We start from the raw sequence: 23721 nt of genomic DNA on the forward strand, positions 1-23721 counted from the left end.
TTGAGCCCTGCCCTTCAGTCAGTTCTTCAACCAGCACACTGTGTACCTGCACATGTCACAGTTGGGCAGCTTGTCCAGAAGGATGCTGTGAGGGACAGTATCAAAAGCCTTACTTAAATCCCAGAAGACTACATCCACCACCTTCCCTTTACCCACTAGGCAGATGGCCTTATCATAGAAGGATATCAAATTAGTTAAACGTGATTTTCCCTTTGTGAACCTGTGCTGGCTGTGCCTGATGATTGCATTGTTCTTTAAATGCCTTTCAATAGCACCCACTAGGATCTTCTCCATAATTTTTCCAGGAACTAAGGTTAGGTTTTCATTAAAAAACTTATAAAAATAATCTTCTATGAAAAACTATTAAAATAATGCATACATCATAACCAGTAGTAAAAGGCTTGTGATCATGTCCAAGGCCTTTCAAACTGAAAACATTGCACAAAGTGTTCATGTATGAGTTTTGCTGCTCTGCCTGGTTACTCTCAACACAGAAACTACTGGAATTAGGAAAAGTTCAGATCTATGGCATGCACAGAGTTACTAAGATGCAATATGACTACAGGTCTCAGATTGAACATCTAGAGAAAATATTTTCTGATATCTTTGAGAGATCACCTGGAACATGTGGAAGGTAGCTCCCTTTCAAAGGTATATAACCAACAAGTGCAAAGCACACTACCAGCTAAGTGGGTAAAAGACAGATATACAAAGATGAAAAACAAGAATTTAGAAAGGAAGTTTTTACATTCTTATACTGACAATTTTTCTGTTGCTGAAAACATCATTCATTAGTGGTGAATTTCATCCTGTTATCAGTTTCTCCACAGAGAAAAATTCCTACTATTGAGAAAACAGAAAGTTTAATGGATACCATTCTTAGGCATAATGGAGTCTAATTTCTTCACTCATGGCCCTGTTGCTTACAATAAGAATTTCACCACTCTCAGTGATACCATTCATGTAAATAACTACACATAACTGGAGGAAAACCAATGTAAGTAAAACCTGATATCATACAGAAAGCTAGTTTTAATGTAAATTAAATGTGAAGAGCCAGATTCTTCCCTGAGTCTGAAGACCTCAAGTCAGTGCTGGCAAAAACAGGAAGACTTTGGATACTCCACACACTGTTATTCAGTTTTGATTTACATTAACTTCAGCCCCATTTTACGTGTGAGTAAATATAAATTAGAATTGCACCTTCTATCTTGAGTACACGACCTTTGCAAGATTTTATACAGGAAAGTGGCAGTGTAGCAGAGCAAATGGCCTGCCAGACCACCTCCTCAGCATTCTCCATATGTATTGGCTTTCAGCTAATACACGTTTTTGTCACAGTCAGAATAATTTACAGGGGATCTGGTTTCACTATTTTTGCATCAAGAGCGTAAGGATAAAAATGTAAGGATGTAAAATTACAACTTTACATCCTATACTTTTTAAAACACAGACTATATATTGTTAATTATTTTCTCCTTCTGTTAATCAAATGTTCTGTAATATGACAGAGGGCAATTAATAAACTAGGGGTACAAACTCTAGGAAATGGCAAGACAATGCTAATCAGCTAAAAGGAGCAACTCTTGAAGAACTGAGCCCCAGTTTCTTTTAAAATGCATTTTTTACTTAAAGTTCACATCTTAGATTATTGCATGGCAGGTGTCAACTAAGCAGAAATGCTTCATATTTAATTATGGTATACAACAGAATAAAATGAGAACCTTATAATAAGATAAATGATGGACACTTCTCCAAGATCTTGATAAAAATAACTAAAATATCTAATTTAATATCAATGTGCCTTAGAAAGACTGCTAAATGTATATTTTGTCTCAAGTAATTCCCTTATAATTGGAAGTTATATCACATTTCTCTCTCTTCCACTCTCTCCCTGCTTCCAGCAATAACAGGCGATGAACCAGTGTTCTGTTTAGTTTCTCTAGGAAACAAGAAGTAAAATTACTAAAGCTGCTGGTATCAGTTGGGCTAGAATTTCATGCTACTGCCATCATCCTCTCCTGATGCTTCTGCAGGGTCCTGATCTGGGTTGAAAAGTGGTTCATTTGCATTCAGGTGAAAGAATGACACACATACTGAGGTGACATTTTAAAAGACAAACTGCAGGTTTATCATTGGTCTTTCTTCAGACCTACCTTCTCTCTTCAATGCACAGTATAGGTCACTCACTACCTGGTCAGAGCCAAAAAAGACAGTGCAAGAGTCAGTGTGACTCTCTCCAGATGTTCTTAGCAGAGGAGCTGAAATGAAGGTCATAAATGTTGGACTAAATCCCAGATGGGGGTTTGTAGTATGGTATGGTACGTTACTGCAAAAATTATCTATCTGTTTCAGGAAAGATTCTTAAATGAGTAAGCAACTAGCTGGATAGAATACAGCTACAGTTCTGTAGAACAAGCACGTCAGAGGGTGTCTCAGCTACTATGATATTCCAGACAAAGTAGATGCATTGTGACTGAATTATGAAAACCCATAGATTAACCAATCCTCTCAGATTACAATGCCAGCATTTTAATGCGTGAATTACCATACTTGTTAAACATCTCAAATACTACTTTTCAGAAACACAGTGCAGAGGAACAATGGTGATTCCAGATGTTGAATATTTCTATGGCATAAGAAAAAGGGTCACTGGATCCCCTTATCAGCATCTACTCTTCCCTGCCTGCTCCAGCACACACTGCAAGCCTGAAAGGAAGAAAGCAAAACAGAAGCCCCCCCAGCTGCCAAATCAGCTCACAGGGAAAACTTGTTAGGGAGTGCAGAACTGAGGAGTTCTGAGCCTGCTGCACTTTATGCGGTGGACTGGAAGAAAAGAATCACAAAAGGCAGCTTTAAAGAATTTCTGCTTCCCGCCTTCCCCACACTATGCTGTACACAGTTCAGATACAGCCAGGAGCTGGGCCAAAATGTTTGGTGTGGCTATATCATACTCCATCAGACAGCTGGAATCATTTTATGTTGCTATTTTAATTTGAGACAGAAGTTGTGTCTGTTTTTCTTTTCATATTTAATCTGTTAGCTAAGGCTTAGCTTTCCCTTTTCCAAAAGCTCATTTAGAATGCAGTCTATTCCATACTTCATTTTCCTTGTATTTCATCTAATATTTTTTTTAATGGCTGAACTCTGCTTTGTTATAAATCCACTATGCATTTATCTCATAATTGCCAATCAGTTTGGCCCTAAGTTTCTTAAAGCCCATGTAAGAAGGGAGAATCTTCTTGGAATGTAAATGCTTGAATTTTAAATTAAGGGGGAGAAGCAGCTTTGTACCTGTTCTACATGAAAGCCCAGGAATTTTAGAACTGAAACCTTCCCCAGAATGGTTTCTAGTACCAGTTCAACTGCATTCTATGAATATTATTTGTTGAGCAAGAGAAATGCACGATAGTGACACTCTTTAAGATGGCAAGAAAAAGAGATTAGATACCTGAAGGAGAGCTTCCTAGGGGGCTATGTAAGATAATTAAATTCCAGTTCTAACTTCTGTGTAAGAAACATAGCTGAACAAACTCCTAATGATTAGTCCTTTAGTTCTTCCTGTTTGGCACAGCTTCCTTACTTCAGCTTCTCAGGACAGAGGAGGAGACTGTATTCAAAGTGCAAAGCACATTTCACAAAATATTTTTCTACATGCCCCTTCATGGAGCATAAAAAGTAGATGCTCACTTGCACTCCCCTTTCAATATTGTCCTGGAAGACAGTTGTGTAGTGTGTGAAGGGAGCAAGAGACACCCCCTTTCAATATTGTCCTGTTAGCTCCTGGAATACAGTTGTGTAGTGTGTGAAGGGAGCAAGAGACATTTATTTTATCTGGCAGCTTCTCTTCCTGTCCTTTGAAAAGCATTTTTTTTTTGAGGCATTGAACACTGATTTTCAGAAGTGTTAAGAGCAACCTCTGGTTCTCAGCAACTCTGAAAACCAGGCCACAGGCATCCCAATTTTGCTATCTTTTTCAGAAAAAAAAAGGCTTACCTAAAACTGCAGAAACTATCAATCTTAACCTTGCAGCTATGTTCTCTTGCTTCTCTCTGCAGAGCTTTCATTCCCTCCCTCTAGGCACAATCTTCATCGCTCCAGTATCATCACTTCTCTCCACACACATGTTCTTTCCCTCCAGTGCTTACAGTTAGTCTCCACCATTCCCTCTTCACTCTCATTTTCTATCTGATGGTTTCCAAGAAGCTGTCTGTTCTCCAAATCATCCCTATGACTACAGTTAGTGGCTTTTCTTCCTACTCCCAGCCAATCCTATCTCTTTCCAGTCCACAAATGACCCTCACCCTCTCTGTCTAGTTTCTTGGTAAACAGAATTCACATTGAGCAGCTGAGAAACCAATTGTTTAGTACCACCCCTTTCAACCTAGTAGTGCCATTCAGTAAAATATCTGCACTTGTAAGAAGCACAGTAAAGATTTTATGAAAAATGTGCTATGAATTGCGAAGCTTGCCACTGCAAGCATATTTATCTAAAATCATGTGGTGTACAGCTGTTGTTTGCTGGCAACACACTTAGAATGGCTGGACTACCCCATGATCAAACTGAATTTATTGTCCTTTCTAGCTTACAGAAGGCTTATTCTTTCTTTTTTAAAAGCTGCCACCCTTCTTTATAGTTGTCATATGCACTTACAAGAACTTTTTTGGTACAAACAAATTTCTCTGCTAAACAACGTCAACCCCTATACTAATGGGCACACAGCGTTCCTGGGTTTTGTTAGAAACTGCAAAAGAAATGGTCTTCCTGCTATAAGTACAGACATACATGTGCAGTGAGGAACTCTGATTATGAATTCTCAGGGACTGGAATAAACTCAGTAGGGCTATCTACTGTGTCACACTAATAGATTCTCCATAGCAGGACTGTGGTACAACCCACAGCTCTACATTCTTTTCCATGAAAGCAGTTTTTAAAAAGGCAAGGGATTTGCAAGTGTAACCAGTGACTTAAAAGGCAGCAGCCAAACTAGGCACTGTAAGAAATCAAGTCCACTTTAAGAATCTCCCAAAGGTGGGAAAAGTTGAAGCCCCCCTTTTCCCTTGAGCCACTTTAGACTAGGACTAAATTTAGGATAAAGGACCAGCTGTACTTCTGTGGTTTTGCTGAATTTCTAAATGCATTTGACTGTTAAAGTTGAATAGTTATGCAATTCTCTAAATTTGAAGAGTATCTCATAGATTATTAATAAGTTATGGGCTTGTAAACCACACAGCTGCATCAATCAATGACTGCTAACAATTTTTTTAAAAAGCACTGTCTTACACAAAAAAACCCCAAAGGTCTCACTCGCTGTCATGATGATTCATTTGCTCAATGGCACTTAAGGTGCTGTTACCTTTTGCAGCGATCTTTTTACCCTAGGGTTTGGCCCAGTGAATCCAAATTCTCCCTCTCATAAGTCTTAAGAGTCTTATAAGAATAAGAAAGGGCACATGCAGCTGCCTTTGGCTACTTTACATGAATGTCTTGGTACTATTTTCATGTTGATCAAACTGGAACAGCCTTTTGCCCATGAGAGTTAAGATAAATTGTATTAAGTGCCATCCCGATTTTTTTTTGCAATTAATACCATGATGATAGATCTGCACATATGAGGATAAAAGAAGAGGAATACTGAACATGATGGTGGATGAAAATAAAATGTTAATAAAATTTAATCACTCTGCTATTTCAGTAAATTGGATAGAAAAATTAAGCTGATATGTTCATTAAGTTTAAGAGATATCCACTCCAAATCCTCATTCAATTCATGGAGATTACACAAATGAGAGAACACAGATTTGGCTAACAGTAAAAGAAGACAAGGAGAGAAATATATTCAACCTCAGAAAGCACATATATGAGGTCAGCAGCAGGCTTTTTTGTCTTTTAATGCAGCTGTCTTCTTTGGCTGGATGAGGGTAAAGGAAATAACTTCTCACCAGATACAAACTGCAGTACAGTCTTTGGCAAAGACAGTCTTCATACAAAGCCTGCATTACTGCACACTACTGCTCATCAGGAAAACAGACTGATGAAATTTCTTCCTCAGCAGCTTAAAGCAGTATGTAGAAAGAGAAAAGGTTTGTGAAATCATAGAATCATTTGGTTGGAAAAGACCTTTAAGATCATCGAGTCCAACCATATCTGTCCACTACTAAACCATGTCTCTAAGCACCTTGTTTACCCGTCTTTTAAATACCTCCAGGGATAGTGACTCATGAGTGAAGAGTTGAAGACTTGATATTAAGACACACAAGGACATGCTGGAAAAGCATTAAATAGTCTCCCTCTTTCAGTCGTCTCCAATTTGTCACCCAATTTTAATCAGTCTCTGCATAGGAAGGTTCTCAGCCAAGTCAGCCTACTGAGTGCATGTACAGTCCCAGCCCATCAAAAGAATTAAGTAAAATATGCTAGCTTAAACCGCTGCAGTTGCAAGCATGTTTTGTTTAACATTTACAATGGTATATGAGTACAAACGTTAAGATAGCAGCACAGTACAGCAGACGCTTGAAGGCCTCTACCGTAGAAAGGCCCATGGTAAAAAAGACGTCTACAGTAGAACAAATTAGTTTGGCAATGCTTGTATTCAAGAATAATTAACAATTCAGTAGTCCATTTCTGATCAAAAAAAGCAGCTCTTTTCTTCTCCTTTACCAATAATTCCTAAACATGACATTACTGCATTTATAGGATTCCATTTTATAAGCAAATTAAATGTAATTGTTTAGCGTGCATAGCAGAGGCACATTCAGTTCAGCTCAGGACAATCTGCAAATTTCCTAAAATTCCAGGGAAGTGCCTCTTCTGAGATTAATAGTAACCTATTTGCAAAAGCCTATTCTTTCTGAAGCAAATTAAAATGCAAAAGAAAATAATCAGTCTTCAGATTTTTACCGGGTGTCCTTTTCCACAAATATGCTTACATTCCTAGTCTCAGTGTCTAGCTTTCTGAGGCTTCAGTAAAACATTTCTACCCTTTATGGATTTGGTTGGTTTTATTATCTCAGATAGTACAAGAGGATCTCTGTCCATTGGCTGCTACTGAGTTGCCAGATTTTAATTTAAGTGAGGTATCTGTCCTGAAAATAAATGTCCTGATCTGCTTCCTCAGACCTCCACCCTAAGCCTTTTCATTGCTGCTTCCTTGTTGCTTTCTTGATCATTATGAGAGTACTCGCACGCCCAGATACACTCCCTCTGAAGTTTTTCTGACATGACTACAGTTTCCCCTTAGATGTCCAAGCTAGCTTATTTCCATCTTCTGCTTCTACTTCTTTCATGAGTATAAAGGTTGTTCCATCCAAGAGCCATAAGACAAAGGATTCTACCAAATAATTTTTCAACAAAGGTCTATAGAAAACTTTTTAAAACCTGATTTTTGAAAGTTACTCTATTCTTCCAGCAGAATTGAAAACTTTAAAATACATTTCAGAAAATCAAAAGAAAAACTAGAATTTTTAGAATTTGATGGCTTTTTCTAGCCTTTGAATTTGATCTCCTGGAATGGAAGATCAGAAAAGCTGGCAGCTGGCTGCTTATTCCTCTCAGAGACAAAATTACAGGAGAAAAAAAAAAATTACCAAATTCCATTTGATGTATTTGTGGCTTATGACAGGGAGTAATTGGGAGTGACTGGGCCAAACAGTAGGGTCAAAAGAACCATGTGAAAGAGCTTTCCTGACTTCAGTCAGATCATATTAGAGGTCAAGCTGGTCACAGGTTTTAAATCCACATGAATTTGTCTGTGACAAGATAGTCCAGAGTCATAAGGAAGACTATCATACTGGAAAAAATGTGCCCTACATAGGGATGAGACAAGACTGATTCAATGCTGAAGCCAAAACTCAGCAAATTAAAGTCTGAAAAAGAATTTTCCATATCACTACAAAAGCTACCTCCATGGTGGAAAATTTTGTGATTAAGTGAACCGTCAAAGGTGAACCAAAATCACAAAAGAATGGAGTTTTCATACAAGTTGTTCTAAAGTGAAATCTCCAGATGTGACCACCAGGAAAAGTATACTTTGTTAGTAGCTAGTAAAAGATGATAACTCATATTTCCAGACACATCCAAAACCACCCATAGCCAATTCTGACTATAGTGGTGGCTCTAGTGCTAAATTGTACTATCTGAGAGACCCACAAGCAAACGTCCTTACTGGGAACACTAAATCTGTCTCCCTTCAAGCAGGTCAGCAGAAAATCAATACGAAATTTTCAGTGGCTCCCATGCAAATCTAGTTGTGAAAGAGATTTGCAGATCTCTACTATTCATTTAACTTTCTCCAGCTGTGAAGTAGTGCACTTACTGTCAGTTATTATCTAACCTAAGCATGCCACGATATAATAATAACTGAAACAAATGTTATTTGAAATATAGCTGTACTTCTAAATATAAAATCAGACATAAATTAATGCAACAAAAAAATTCTACTGAGTAACTATTTGAATTAATACCTTGCACACATGTAAATTAAGTATTTTACTGATAAACAAGCCACAAGTTGAACTTACGTGGTAATCAAAAGATGTTAATGTTTTCTACATGGTAATTTTAAATTGCCATGCCTTCAATGACAACAGATTTTTGGAGAATGTGCACTATCACAAAATCAGAGAATAATTCATTTTGCAGGAACTTCAGGAAATCTTATCATCGAACCTACTCAAAGTAAGGTTAACATTGAACTCAGGCCAGGTTGCTGAGGACTTTTCCATTACAGTCTAGTTTTGGTGTTTGTTTGTTTTTTTTTTTTCTCTTGAATCTGTCTCTCAGTATATCAGTCAGGTGGTCACAACAAACTGTCATATATTTACTTCCTTTAAATCTATAGAAAAAGGGAATGGAACAGATTTGCCGTATTTCATCCAATGCAAATTTTTATTATTTTTCATCAAATGCCCTACATTGACTTATTGAGCATGTGTTTAAATATCTGTATATTTCAGACAGGTAGCCTTCTGAGGACTTCAGGAAATCATCTCATCCAACCTTCTATTCAAAATAAGGTCAATGCTGAACTCAGATCAGGTTGCTCAGGGCTTGTTCCATTAAAGTGTAGTTTGGGGTGGGTTTTTTTTTCTCTCTCTCAAAGCTACCTCTCAGTATGTTGGCAGGATGGTAGCAATGCACACTGATTTCAAAGTCATGATTCTGTTATGAGAAAATAACTTCCAGCACAGTATATTGGCTCAGAGCTTGGAGCTTCTTTTCTTCTTCTCTGCTTTTTTTAAGCAACCACCAACGAGAACAATAGTATGCTAGAGTGTACTTGGATGGTTTTGCCACACAGTGTTCACCCAGCTTGTACAAAGATGAAACCAACACTCAACTACACAAAAGCCACCAAAACCCAGCAGATGACAACAGTGTCCACATTAGCTTTTATCCTTCTTCAAAAACATTTCAAAGAGACATTATTTATTGTTACCATATTTGGAAGATGAGACTCCCATCCTATTTTAACTTAGATTGACTCAAATGTGTTATTGTTAATAGTTATAGTTATTACAGTTAAACACTATAATATCCTTTAACGCATATTCCTTTAAATAGATTTAAATTCAATTAATATTTTTGGTAAGAAAAACACTTTTCCCTACATAAGTTTTGAACAATGAGTGAATACCAGGAAGCAACAATGAGAAGCTAAAACTGAGAAATCATCTTGAAAATAAACCTAAGATAAACGCAAAGCTTCTATCTTGTTCCCCTTCTCCAGCTTTCATAGCAACCATTTTATACATCATTCCAGAGTACCATATGATGAAAGCAACACTGCTCCTCATCAGTAAGAAAAATCACTATTATACCCATCCAGGGTTTTCCCCTCTTTTCTGGAAGAACATTTATGCAAGTGAGAGTTATAATAATGGTTGGAACAAACTACCTCATGGACAGGTGCTGGGCAAGCAACCACTGAACTGGAGTGCTGCCAATACACCTCACTCTTGGCTGGATCTTTCCACGCCAGAAAGCTTAGCCATAATGTTTGAATTTCACTCATCAGCCACTTCCCTTTTTTCACCCCTTACTCCTTCCCCTGCCAGTGTTTGCCTTTGAATGCAATGGGGCTTTGTGCAAAGTTATTCAGAACCCAATATAATTCTTAACTGTATTCATTCAAAATTTGGATGAAGCAAGAATAGCATCAATTTTAAATCCCTAACTAGTGGTAGGGGTAAGTATAAAAATCTTCCAGTGTTGGAAACTCTGGTTGCCTAATACAATGTCTTTCTTTCAAGGCATGGGATTATTTTCTGATTCATTTGTGGGTTTCTTCTTTTCTACTCTACAAGCTTACCAATGCATTTCTTAGCTTCTTCTCCTAGTGCCTTTGAATAGAACTTCATGCTAAATCCTACATTGGAAAGCCAAGGTGATTATTTCTTTTTGGTTCTGCAACTCCCCCCAAAAATACTTATTTAGAAAGCATTTTGGAGTGCTTATTTTACAGAATGACTAGCTTAACAGAATTTACGTTGCAGCTGCAATCCTTCAGAGGATCAGTTTTTGCACATTCCTTGCTTTTAGTAATATGTTCCTGATAACATCAGTTTCAAAATCTTCCCCCAGAACCATATCTATGAGGAAATTTGTAAGCTGGTTCAAATCCACAGCTCTTGCTTCTCAGGAAAGAGGACTTCAAGAAAAGGGTTTCTGGTCCTTGAACTTCAGATTTGTCTCTTAACCGTAATACTAAGTCAACTGCGTGATGTTCCACAAAGTTCAGTATTAAAGGCTTTGTGCCCCAAGGCACACTGTCAGAGTATAGACCAGTCCGGCTTGGATCATTTATGGATTTTGCCCCCCTGATCAACAACTGATTTGCCTGAACTTAGTTACTTCAAAGTCTTGATTCATACTATTATTGCAGCTGAGCTTCTAGACTTTTAACAGTTAAACTCCAAGAAGGCATTTTCCACCAAAATGCATTCCAACAGCTGGACCACAGATCAGGATGCTGTAAGACTACAGTCAGCTTTATTCTTCAGTTTATAACATCTTTTTTGCAGAACTGTGTTCAGTGCTAAACCTGAAACTAGTCTTAATCTGGATGCAAAATTAAATAAACTATACCATTTGGTTGAATATAGCATTGCTGAATCCAAAGAGCAGAAATATGTAATGTTCACCACAAGACAACAATTAACAATTTCTCAGCTCAAACAACATATACACAAGGAATAAAACTTCCAGAAGTTCTAAAATCATAGAAATGCTAGCATCTTAATTTACAAATGGAAGGAGACATGTAAATATGGCAATACTCCCACATATAAAGAAATTATACTTACTCCATAAATATTTTTTAGTAGTAGCAAGTACAGCCAGTGTTGAGAAGGTAGTGAAGTAAAGAGGAGCTACTGCACACTTTTATATCTACAGTGACCACTGTTGTCTCTTTAAAGTAAGGAGAAGTACAGGAAGTAGAATGCTTCAATGCAGTTTCAATACATAAAAACAAAGAAGGCAAGTCTATAGGATTCAAAATGGTATACAAAGAATTCACGTGCTAAACTAGCTGTAGGGAAGCTCTGTTTCAACATAAAACTTAGAAAACAGACTCCTGTATATATATTGCTGCATTATAATTAAACCATTACATAGAACTATAAGCCTGTTAACACAGCGTAGTATTAATGATCAGTAAAAAAACAGGAACTGTCACTGCCTAATGCCTAAATTCTTCAGAGTACTTTTTGCCTACAGATATCTGAAATACTCAAAACACAACAGTAATAGTTCTTCAAAACATTGTGATAAAGCTATTTCACTACTTATTCTGGCACAACACATTTAAAATAACATTGCTTTTTAAATCTTTCAGGCCTTTGAGTAATTATGGCAGGCCTGAACCCCTTGCCATTTCTCTGCTCGTACTTATTTCTCTCAAATTCTCTGAATTAGGAGTAGTCTACTCAGGTAATTTGAGGTGAATGTACATTTTCCCAACATTCAACAGGTACAGGTTTGCAATTGTTCTCATGCCAGAATTCTTCTTTGTAGGCAGTTAGTCAGAGCATTTGTCTCTGTAGCTTGCAGCACTTTTTGCATGAGTTTATAATTGACCCAATAACCACACTATAGTTGGAAGTAGATGAACAGCCTTACAGCTGCATAGCATATTGGCAGAAGAGTAGCAAAAAGCAAGCTTACAGTAAAGATTTTACAAATTTTAATTACAAAGAGGAAAAAAAGCAATGACTTACCTGTGGAGATGAGGGACTAAAAGTCACATTGATGACAGATTCTGTGTGTCCCCCCAGTTTATGTGAAAAAGTGCTTGAACGCATTTCATATATGTAAGCCTAAAAACCAATGAGATTATATTTTCACTTTCAAGAACTATATCACATTCTAGAAGCACTAAGTTACAGTATAGGAGGACTAAGGTTTCAGCCTATAGAGAAGTTAGAAAATTTTCATAATAGCTAAACTGATATGAAAGTCATTAACATCTTAGAATTTATTTCTATAATTCAGGATAATTTAGCAAATACTTAAGTTAACTCAAATGAAAAAAATTAGAAAGAGTAATGCAATCTTTTCCCCTTAAATAACTAAACATTAGATATATATTAAGTAGGCAGGTAAAAAAATTACCCTTTTAAGTTGCATTTTTAAAGGTGGTTTTCAGAATTTAAATCCTTTCTTTTAAGTAGAAATATGTAGAATCTAAAACCTTGGTTTCTAAATTTTAAAACTCTTATGTTTGTCACTACATTAAATAAAAATTCTCATTTTCTGCATAGGTTTTTGCAGGTTTTAATTGAACAGCATAGAATTCAATAACAAATCAATAATATTACAAGTGATGTGGGTATCATCAATGCAAAAAACCATACTGCCCGCCTTTCCTTTTCAAAGGAAAAAGGGGAAAGTGCTTTCAAAGGAGTAAATTAAATTTAGTAGCAAAATAATTATATTCTTATTGGTATAGCCTTAAATAACGAAAAAGTGCCAATGCAAAACTGCATTAAGAAATCCATCCAAAATTCAGTGAAAGCCAGAGACATACTGATATTAGCATTATCTTACATAAATAAAACAGAAAATGTTTTAAAATAGATCCTATAGTATAGGTCCTCAACATAAGAAACACTTGTGAGAGTCACGTGCAGGCACTACAGGATTGGTTTAAACTATGCTTTACCTAGCAAAAATATCAATTATTTGCAGGATATGGTGAGACAGCATGCATACACAAGGCATATCAGAAAAAACACATAACAGAAAATATGCAGACTTATTTGGTACATCATAAATAAAATGTGTAATTGAAAGAATAAATTGTAAAGCATGCAAAAAAATAGTCCAAGACGATAATCCAAACTTTATAGTTTCAATAAAAATTTGAAATGTTCCATTGTCTTTACTAAATCTCTGCAGTTAAGACTATGAACATGGAATTCAGAGCACAGCCTAACATAAACTAAACCAAACTGTGCATAGGCACTATTACAACAATGTATTACTCTGTGATGCGTCTTAAGTTTTTTGTTGATAATACCCTAAAATGAGTTTAATCATTCAGACCCAAGGCAGCTGAGCTTCCCCTAGCAGATGGCAAACTGCTATAAATGTATGTCCCAAAAATTTGTGGACTCAACTGACAGTCTACCCAATTTATGAAAAGATTCATGGACCAATACAGGTCCTGAAAAACACTTAATGCCTCACTCAGAAAACAAATCTTATCAGCCAACTCCAAGGATTCTCTACTCCAAATCAGCACTGAAGAAACACTGGATAGTCCTCAGTGTCAAATATTCCATTCATGACCATATGCACTAAGAGGCAAACCAAAAGGCCAACTGTAAATCTACTTAATTGCATCCAATTTATATACCTCACATATTCTGGATTCAGTCCACGATATGGAATTACTGGCATAAATGGAGTACCTAAAAACAGACAGAAATGTAGGTATCCATTTTTAACCTCTGGATCTTTTGTAGCATTCCACACCAATACTGCTATACTAACTGGGAAAGCAGCAGAATTTCCCGTAATGTGTTAAAATCATTGTGTCCTTCTTAAAAGGATACAGCAAACACTTGTTAATTGGAAATTCTGCCTTAAAAAGTAAGACCCTCCTTGCGACTTTTTAAATATCTCAGGAAACTGGTCATAATAAAGAGTATTTGATTTCCAGTAACATAAAAGCTGCATTTTTGTTTCTTTGTTTTAAAACATATGGCCATACCACAGCTACTGTGACTTATACTACTTGGGACATGATCACAAGGGAACAGATAGGTAAGGGGAACCCAAACAAGATAAAAGTGATATAATGACACAAAAGAAAGCACTTTGATGTGTCTGTAGAGATGAAATTATTTTCTCTGAGGGAAAGTAGAAGACCATATATTAGTAAATTCAGTCTATACACAGAACTATTTAAGTTCTTGCTGTTTCCATACAGAAACACCACAATTGCTACTTGTGAATACCTCCAGTTAGTCATAAGATTCCTTTTTATTGACTTAAAAATATTAAGAGGTAGTGTTGGTTATTTACTTCACATCCTAAACAGATTACAATATTGCCAAGCAATTAGGCTTAAACAGAGGTTTCAGAGTTCTAACATAATAGTACCATTTAAAATTTCCCTTATTTTATAGGGCTGCATCCATCTTTCTCCTCCTACAGGCTCTGCATTCCTCACTCTGATGATTCTATACCATGACTCAACTGGTATCAAAGTTATCATGTGCTGACACCTGTGTGTTATCTCAGTACCTGTAACATTGTGCTCTCTTCTTTATAGCCAAGCTTTGTTACATTGTATATCACCTGGCCCTGCTGTCCAGACTTCTCACAGGACTTCCTTCTGACAACAGAGAGGGCTAGCAATGACCTTTTTACTCCAGCAAGGATGAGGTGTAGAGACTGTACTCAGGTTGTACTTCACTACCACCACCACAGCGCCAGAGCAGACTACAGTGGTCATGCTCACATAAGTAATGGGAATCTGCAAGTCTCAAGAAAATGAGAGACAAGATGCTGTAGAAGTCCATAATCCAGGGAGACTCCAGAAAGGAAAAGAGTACACTGAGTGAGAGGAGAGCATGAAGCATTACAAGCTGCGTTGCAGTCTCCAGAACAGGATGCTCCTCTGCATCTGACTGAAGAAAGAGTATTTGTGAAAACAGGGAGAAGTCACCCTTACCAAACAGCCCCCCAAAATCCTGTGGACATCTTGTCAAAATGGTTCAATAATATCGCTATTCTCAGCAATGTCATGACACTTTTTAGGTGTTTGTGTCATGAAAGATTCAAATCCTGTTCCTCGTGACCATGACACATGACCATCCCCTTTGGAACTGTGGGAATGACCAAACAAGACAAATATGACATGTGTCTTAACATGCTACAGAACTTTGTTAGAACTTAAACAGAAGAGAACTGAATGAGGAAAACACCAGAGAGAATAAAATCAACTCTAAAATTCAGGTGTTTGGTACATAGCATAAAGTCCTCTGGACTCCACACAACTGACAAACTGGGAACTAGTAAAATAGATTTACGAAACTCCTATTGCAAGCAGTTATTTCCCTTCACAAGCTAATTACTCTGCAATTGCAAGTTTTTGGATGCCTGCATCAATTCTTCTGCAGATACGAAGACCAGTCTTTGGCAGAGAGGTATAGGCAGCAGACAGGACTATACTTTCCTATACTTTTCCCCTTCTTTTCTCTTTCTGACCCCAAACTGCCTTACGGTCACTTTTCCTCTTCAAGACTACTCTCCTCCCTCCCTTTCATGGAAATAGGCACAAAGAAGAGGCAAAGTCAAGGACAGCAAGAGTCAAGACCACAAAATGCTCTGAATCACAGATCTACAATGCTTTCCAATAATTTCTAAGCCAAGAAGTGTGGCTCCATGTTTTAACCAAGAGAACGTATCACAGCGAGAGATCATTAGTGAAACTAAAAAATTCTCCATCATAATCTAGTGGCTTACAGAATTTTGCCAAACTTACCCAATAAAAATTAATTTTCTATTCCAGGTTCTCAGTTTAATTTGGGGAGAAGCACATTCATTTTTGGCTTAAATCTCTCTATGTCCCAATTCCTCTCTGTAAAACAGGTGTGATGATATTTCACTGGTTTTTTTGAAGACAAATCCAATGTTTGTGAAACCAGGTATTCTAGTAATTTATCCTCTTCCATACGGTTCCTAAATCAACCATTTAGCTCATACCTTTCCTTCAAAAAATGCTATGCAGCAGTTGTGCAGCTTCAGTAGAATCTAGCAAGTGTGTATTTGGTTGTCTAAAAAGGGATGTTAGCTAATAACATTTCTCAACCTAAAAAGCATTCAAACTCTTACCTTCCACCTTTCAAGAAACACTTCTAAGCCCTGAGCTAGAGGTTAGGCTGGGATGCAGCACTCTTCTGAATCATCATGTTGTGTAACAAGGTTCACTGGGTCAGAGAAAAGTAACGACAAGCAAGTACAGACGGAAGCTCACCTGTAGCTAACCACTGAAGCATTCATCAGCATGGGGAAGACCATTATTCTGATCTTTACTACAGAGACTACTTTTGTATTGAACAGCTGCTAGACAAAACACATAGAACATGACTGGGAACACAACTTTCTCACTCTACTTCGTTCCTACGGTTCTATCCTAACAGAACTAGTGTTAAGCTTCTTTTTGATACTCTATTTCTAGCCCTATAAATCTTAAAAAAAAGTGGCAAAGTCCCTGACTACATCCCAGAATAGCTTATTATGTCATAGTAGCTATCATCTGCTCTTCCAATAACTGTGCTTTTAAGGGAAGTAATAGCAAATACTTTAAATCAGAGTAATTTTTATGTGTAACACAATAAAATGTGATTAAAAGGAAAACGTCACCATAAAAAAGTGTATAAAATCAGCTTCTGTTCAAGTAATTCTGGTCACAGATATTTAAGCTAGCCAGTGATAGTCTGAATTCTGAGAATAAAAGTTAACTTGGCGCAAAACTGAAAATAAGCTTTTCAGTAAATTTATTTTTAACTTCAATAGTAAAGAAAAAAAAAAAACAAACCCAAAACAACCAAAAAACTCAGCCCAAAGGAAATTGTATTTTAACAGAAATGACATTCAGGTATTCATAAGAAGTGGAATAACTCCAGTATAAACATTCTCCTACAGCAGCCTGCCATCATTCTCGTTTTACTACATTACTGATGTCATTCAAATTGGTTTTCTATTCTATGCTTACTAGATTTTTTTAGCATATTCTTCTCTACAGAAAAAAAAATATAACAGTAAGTGAATTATAAATGATACCATAACACTAACCACAGAAGAAAAAAAAATGTTGAAAATATGAATTCAATGACAGAGGAATAACAGATTTTCAGCAAACCAAATGTAATAAAAAAGAAAGTAAAACAATCTAGGAAGTACTCAGCAATACCCAAAATGCATATGTGCATATAACCTATTATAGACTTTAGCCAAAGTCAATCCCTTTTTTTTATATTAAGACCAATTTCTTGTAATAAAAATACTGATTCAGTAGATATTGGTATTTCCTTTCCATTTCTATCCAAGGGTCAGCCAAAAGTAAAAATCATTTACCTGTACCAATATCTTCCAAACAAGTTTCCTGCACCCGTAACCACATACTTACTTGTGTTTCCTTTCACTTGAGATTTGAAGAAAATTTGGAGTAGTCAGTTTTCATTAACCCAGAGTGTGAGAGTGTATTTAGCACCTTATATGTATATACAAGCTTGTGCTTTCTTCTTTAAATTTGTAGCAAGAGACAGGGAAGAATGGTGAAGGTCCCTCCTTGAGGGGAAGAATTTGTATCCATGTGGAAAACTACTTAATTCTACTGCATTGGTAGAGAGAGTGTGCTAAACAAATTGACTCTTTACCTGCAGAGATTCACTATAAATTCTTTCCTCTCTTTTCTTATACTTTATCTTCAAAGCAAACTTGTCCCCATCTGTTCCCACTGCCCCCTAGTCCAATTCATGGCCATGCACGTTTGAGTCTAACTACTTAAGCTCCTACTCCCTCCTGGGAAGGGAAAGAAAATCAGAAAGAGAAACACTGAAAGCACTGAAAAATTTTCCTTGTTATCAACTTTTGCACAGGGACCAGAAAACCAACACCAGTTTCAAGAAAAAACCTTTGTAACTGTTGTGGCTTTAAACTGCAGCACATATTTTACAAACAGATCACAGAAAAAAAAAAAAAAAAAAAAAAAAAAGGTATCATAGATACCCAATTTGACCTTACACAAATACAGATTTTTCCTTCAGAAGTTTTGCATGGATTGGCCAAAGCCATCCCTTTCCTGTGACTATTTTTTCTAATATTTCAAATGCGCTACAGAAGATGGAAAAGTTAAAGCCTTTTGATAGAAAAATAAATAAATAATCTTACTTACACTTGTATGAAAGACATCTGGATTTATTAATAAGGCATTATTTTCTGTTTGCCTTCGTTAGTGCCATCAAACCCAATGCACACTCCCACACTACATGATATGGACTCCACCATCACCTGTTTACACCGGGGCACATCCCCCACTGAAATATTTGTTTTTCCTCAACCTCAAGATGAAAAAGCACCTGAGCTACTTATACTAAAATGAAAAATAACAATCAGCCCAAAGCAGACACCCAGCATGGAAAGTTTCAGCCCAAAATGTTCTCAATTATAAGCAACTGAAAACAGAATTATAGAGAAAGCGTTAGACTACCTTAACTATATGCATCAGTGCCAAATCCACACATAATAAAACAGATTTCACAAGTATCCTAAGCACTGATTAACGCTCTGCAGTCCCGAGATATCTTATACACTTGCCACATGGTAGCATGGAAAGTCTACTCAAGCCTGTACAACATGCCCTCTGAGAGTCCCTCCCCCTTCTAATGCCACTTATGGAGGTTGTCTTTCTGGTAGTCACAGAAATAACCCACTACAGTAAGATCCCATTTTTGACCCAAGTTCCTTCGACATCGTTACAAAAGCAGTAACAGTGAAAATTCATAATGCTCTTTGTTATTAAAACAGTGGATATTATCAAGGTCAGTCATGTTTCAAGATGCAGGGGATAATTTTCAAACGTTCAAATGCTGACAGATGTAGCTAACACACTTTGAACTTTCCTCACTAAAAAGATTATATAAACAGATCTAAACCATATCTCAGATTTGCCTCTGTAAGTCACCCTTCTTAGAAGCTTCCAAACATATTTTGGTGCTTTACTTCAGACCACCACAGAAGTGGACTGAACACCCTTAGCATATAAAGAGAATTCAGTTTGCTCAGTTGCTCTTTCACTTCAGCCTCACTTGAAAGGAATTGATCTATATGATCCAAGACCACTCTGTGATACAAACCAAAGCAAAGTAAATGGGGAGGACTGGGAGACATGCTTCAAGAAGGGGTGTGCACACTCCTTATCCAAACTAAAAAGCAGATGCTCAGTCTGCACCAGTGCATTGCAATTGATACATTAGAGAAAATAATGGGAAAAACTTTAAAAAAATTAAACTACTTCAAATTATAGAGCTCCTTTCACTATGGCTTCTCAAAGCCAAAATATACGTAGCCAAGTAAAGTAGAGGATGAGTTTATGCATTTGTGTACATTTATGCAGTTTGAATGCATTTATGAGTGACAAAATAAGAAATAATATCTTTAAAGTTACTCACCTTCATGTAACAATAGATGAAAATAAAACTAAGACTTTTGTTATAAAATATGTATTTTTCTTGTCTTTATTGAAGAAGTTATTAGTCTAATCCAATAGGGAAAGTCATGGAGATATTATGTGTCTTGAGACAGTGAATTTTACAACTAAATAAATATCTGGTAGCAAAATATTAAAACATATTGCTCAGTAGGACTGACATTCTATTTGGAATATCAGCCTCTGTAACTATTTAAAACTAAGGTGTCCACCATAAACAAATTCTACAGTTTGTGTTATACCAGATGCAGAGTCTTGTATCTGAAAATGACTGAGTCTGCAAGCACTGTCAGGTTGAGATTTACATCCAGCCGCCACTCACAAGTTTGCAGAATTCTTTGGATATGCCCCCTGAGCAGTATGTTCCCAGCATCTGCATAACGGGAATTTACTCTAAAACCAATTTTTCACAAATGTTAACATTCAGGGATTAACAAGTGGTTAGTGCACTGGTATTATGTATAAGCATCAAATTGCCTTATGCTGTCTCCTGTTACTCCTTTCAGTGTCGATGCTCTCTGGAGAAGAAGAAACAATTTCCCTACTCTCTCTAGCTTTGGTGCCTTCACAGTTGGAATGCGTAAATTTAATCCCGGATTTAGAATGTGTTTCAAAGACAATGTCGTAGGCAAAATCCTATGCTTAGATGGAAAGCATAAATAAAATGGAAGGCAACTTCATACGTTACCTGTGTATTTTTTTTACTGATGTAGCAACCTGTTATGCTGAAAAACTTCTGGGTCTGCAATCTGGGTCAGTCAGTGTGAACTGTGAGCCCAGGCTTTGAGATTTGACATGCACACAGAGTTTTATGCTAGCAAATTCCATTTCAGCACCAGGGTCAAAGTGTGTCCCTTAAAGTCCACAGTTCAAACAGAGCTAGCAAGAATGAATCTGAAAACAATTAAAGAGCCAAATCTTTATTTCTGCATTCCCTACTTCATTTCTGGAAACTTGGAATTTATTCAGAGAGCCCTAAGGTCTTCAAAGACAAAAATGAAGAACCTAATTAAACATGAAGTAAACCAGCTAACTAGAACTGCATGGAGCACAGGAGAAGACTAGATATTTCTATTTTAAAACGTAGTGTTTCACACTCTCCAGATATTTTTGTCCATTTAGACTAAGATTTCTTTGTTCAACAAATGTTTAGGTAAACACTTTTGCACAGAGCCCAGGAAAATGGAAATCTAAACCCAATTAGATTATTTGTCCAACATCCTTAATACTATTGTCTGATAAAAACCTCAAACTTTCCACTTGTAAAATGGTTAGAAATTAAAATATTATGCGTATTCAGCTAAGAAAAGGTCAGCCCATGTCACTTGTAACCTGAGGCTATTTAAGATGAAGAGAAGATCTGATACTAGAAATATTAACTTTATACATTTTCTAATCACAATGAATTATCTTAAGTATAATCACAGTTCAAAACCAGGATACTGTGGGTACCTGCTTTGATCAGACTGTCAGTCCTACACAGGTCTTGACAAAGGTCCTCTTAAAGAAGTTGGAAGAATCAGTCTGGGGAACACTTTCAACCCATGATTTACAGTACGTACAAATCTTATACTAACACCCAAAAAAGCAGTTCAGATAAAAAACAAGTGGCTACTTCAGCCACACAGAAGCTATCCCAAGTTGTTCTCACATAAAATAGGCCATATACTTATAAGTAGAGAAAAAGGCAGACAGAATTTGCATCTCTTTGTTTACAATAACATATTTTGGTTTTCTGATTCTATGTCCTGTAGGAATATGTTTTTGATTTTACTATTAATAAACGCAGCCAACCTATTCCTCTCTGTCAAACACTTCAGATATCGTGAAATATAAAAAGCAATTTAAGATTAATGTCTCTCAATTATATTCCAGTTCTGCCTCTTTTGGCTTTAAAATAAATCTTATTTGTTAACCACAGGGTGCAAGCATTGCACTTGAAAAATTAAGCTCCAAGATGACTGAAGATGCAGTTGCTGGCCAGTGGAAAGTTACATAACTTCTTTCCAGAGTGCGTTATATCAGGTTAACACTTGTATCCACACTGCTGAATTTTTATCCAGCTTATAAAATTGCAAGAAACATTCACTCACAGAATACAATCTGCAAAAATATGTGGCTTCTTGATTCTCTTAAAACTGTTCCAGTTGCACATCAGTCCCTCTGTCAGGATGTTAGTAGTTTAACAACATGAATGGACTACTCAGTGCCATGTACAATTTTCTTTTTCAAAAGGAAACACAAAAGTATATCCAGTCTCAACATTTCAAAGAGAAGCCTCCTAAAGATGCCCCAAAACTGTATTTTGTCCTAAGAGTACAGTTGTAGCAAGAGTCCGAAACTCAACTCAGTTTTCCTGAGTGGACAACTGTGAGAACAGTGAAAGTTCTCTACAGGTATACAATGCAAATCATGCAAAATTCCAACCCAGGAGCCACACTAAAAAGTATTGACTGGCACTGTGACCAACAGGGACAATGGTGCCAGCTGGAGCAGGATGCACTCCGGCTATTCAGCTTCCTATGAGAAACTATGCACCAAGAATTTGGAGTAAGGGCAAAATCATGTTCTAGGGCTTTCTTTTCTTGTATCAGCAGTAATTCCAAGCAATAGCCTTAACGCAAAAAAGACAAAAGGCCTTGTGACTGCACCTCCTTTTACAATATTCAAAATCAACCTTAATTAGTAATCTCAACTAAATATGTTTATATCATAAACATCATGAGCTGAGAGCAATATTAGATGCATTTTGTTTCACAGACAAAGCAAAAAGGCTTTATTTTATATTGCAAACTACATTTTGAAATGCAAATTACCAGAAACTTGAAAAATGTATTTTATTGTGGAAATGTCAAGAACACATTAGCTATTGCCAAACCTCCAGCAATCTGCCAATAAAATCTCTAACCTTCACACATGATTGGAACCAGTATTTCAAAACTAGCCACAACAGTAAATTCCTCTTATTCTGAATTTGAAGTTGACCAGAAACCCTGTGTCATAGTCCTGATGAGTCACCTAGAAAGACCTAGAAGAAAGTTAAACAGCTTTCCTACCCAGCAGTTTTGAAAGTATGTGTTTCAGTGAGCCCAACCCCAGCCCAGTTTCAAAGGCCTTTGCTACAAGCTAGCAATCATCTATCACCCAGCAAACATCAAAAAAAACCATGGTGCCAACAATGCAGGCTTTACTGAATTAAAATTATGTGCATTCTCAAAAAGGTAGTAATACACTTTTGCTCAGGACTCTTTGCTAACTGTAGTTATTTAAATACAGTTGACATTGAATGAGAAGAGAAACTGTGTAGGGAGGAAACACACATACAAAGTTACACCACAGATTATGAAAAGGTCCAATTACAGCAGAATGACGTTTCATTTTTTATTCAGCTGACTGGTTCATAAGAAATCAGTAATGAAAGATTCATCACCCTGTATTTGGGAGCTTAAGTAAATTAATGTGTAGTTGCTACATCGTTCCTAGTGGTCAGATATGTACCACTACATAAAGCTGTGCAACAGGGGATAACAGTCTTTGATGGCACGTGACAATTCAGAGTCAAGCACTATGAAGACTTTTAGAAACAAGCTTTTCACAATTACTTAGAACACTAAGATTTGGTTGTTCGGGGATTTTTCAGGCAAATAAAGAACATACAGACCAGGAATCGTATGTAACTGCTACATATAAATGAAGTATATGAAAGTATAATAGAACTCAGTTTTCCACATTAAGCTGAATCTAAGAAACATGCATAAAAAGACTACTTTGTGTACAATATGAGTAGCTCCTATAGCTTAGGAGGAAAATAATCAAAAACTTTACTTACACATTTGTCATCTGATCCACTGGCTATAAACTGTCCACAAGGAGATACTGCAATTCCACATGGGTAGCAGCGGTTACTGTGCCCTTCAAAACGACGTTCACACCTTCAGAGAAATTTCAGTCTTATTAACACCAGCTAAAAACTAGCACTTTTACTGCCATTTTCATT

At 36.7% G+C, this 23721-nt stretch overlaps 1 protein-coding gene across 1 annotated transcript in view; it reads right to left on the minus strand.

The window, feature by feature from the left end:
• WDR27 (WD repeat domain 27) overlaps positions 1-23721 on the minus strand; it is a gene marked incomplete at its 5' end in the record, with an annotated part of 227428 nt that overhangs the window by 152463 nt on the left and 51244 nt on the right. Inside the window, 2 exons of the mRNA XM_035897130.1 lie at positions 12220-12318; positions 23554-23656. Coding sequence (XP_035753023.1) covers positions 12220-12318; positions 23554-23656 — 202 coding nt within the window. The remainder of the gene's footprint in view (positions 1-12219; positions 12319-23553; positions 23657-23721) is intronic.

This window comes from Egretta garzetta, unplaced genomic scaffold (genome assembly GCF_000687185.1).
Source record: "Egretta garzetta isolate BGI_Z169 unplaced genomic scaffold, ASM68718v1 scaffold917, whole genome shotgun sequence".
NCBI lineage: Eukaryota > Metazoa > Chordata > Aves > Pelecaniformes > Ardeidae > Egretta > Egretta garzetta.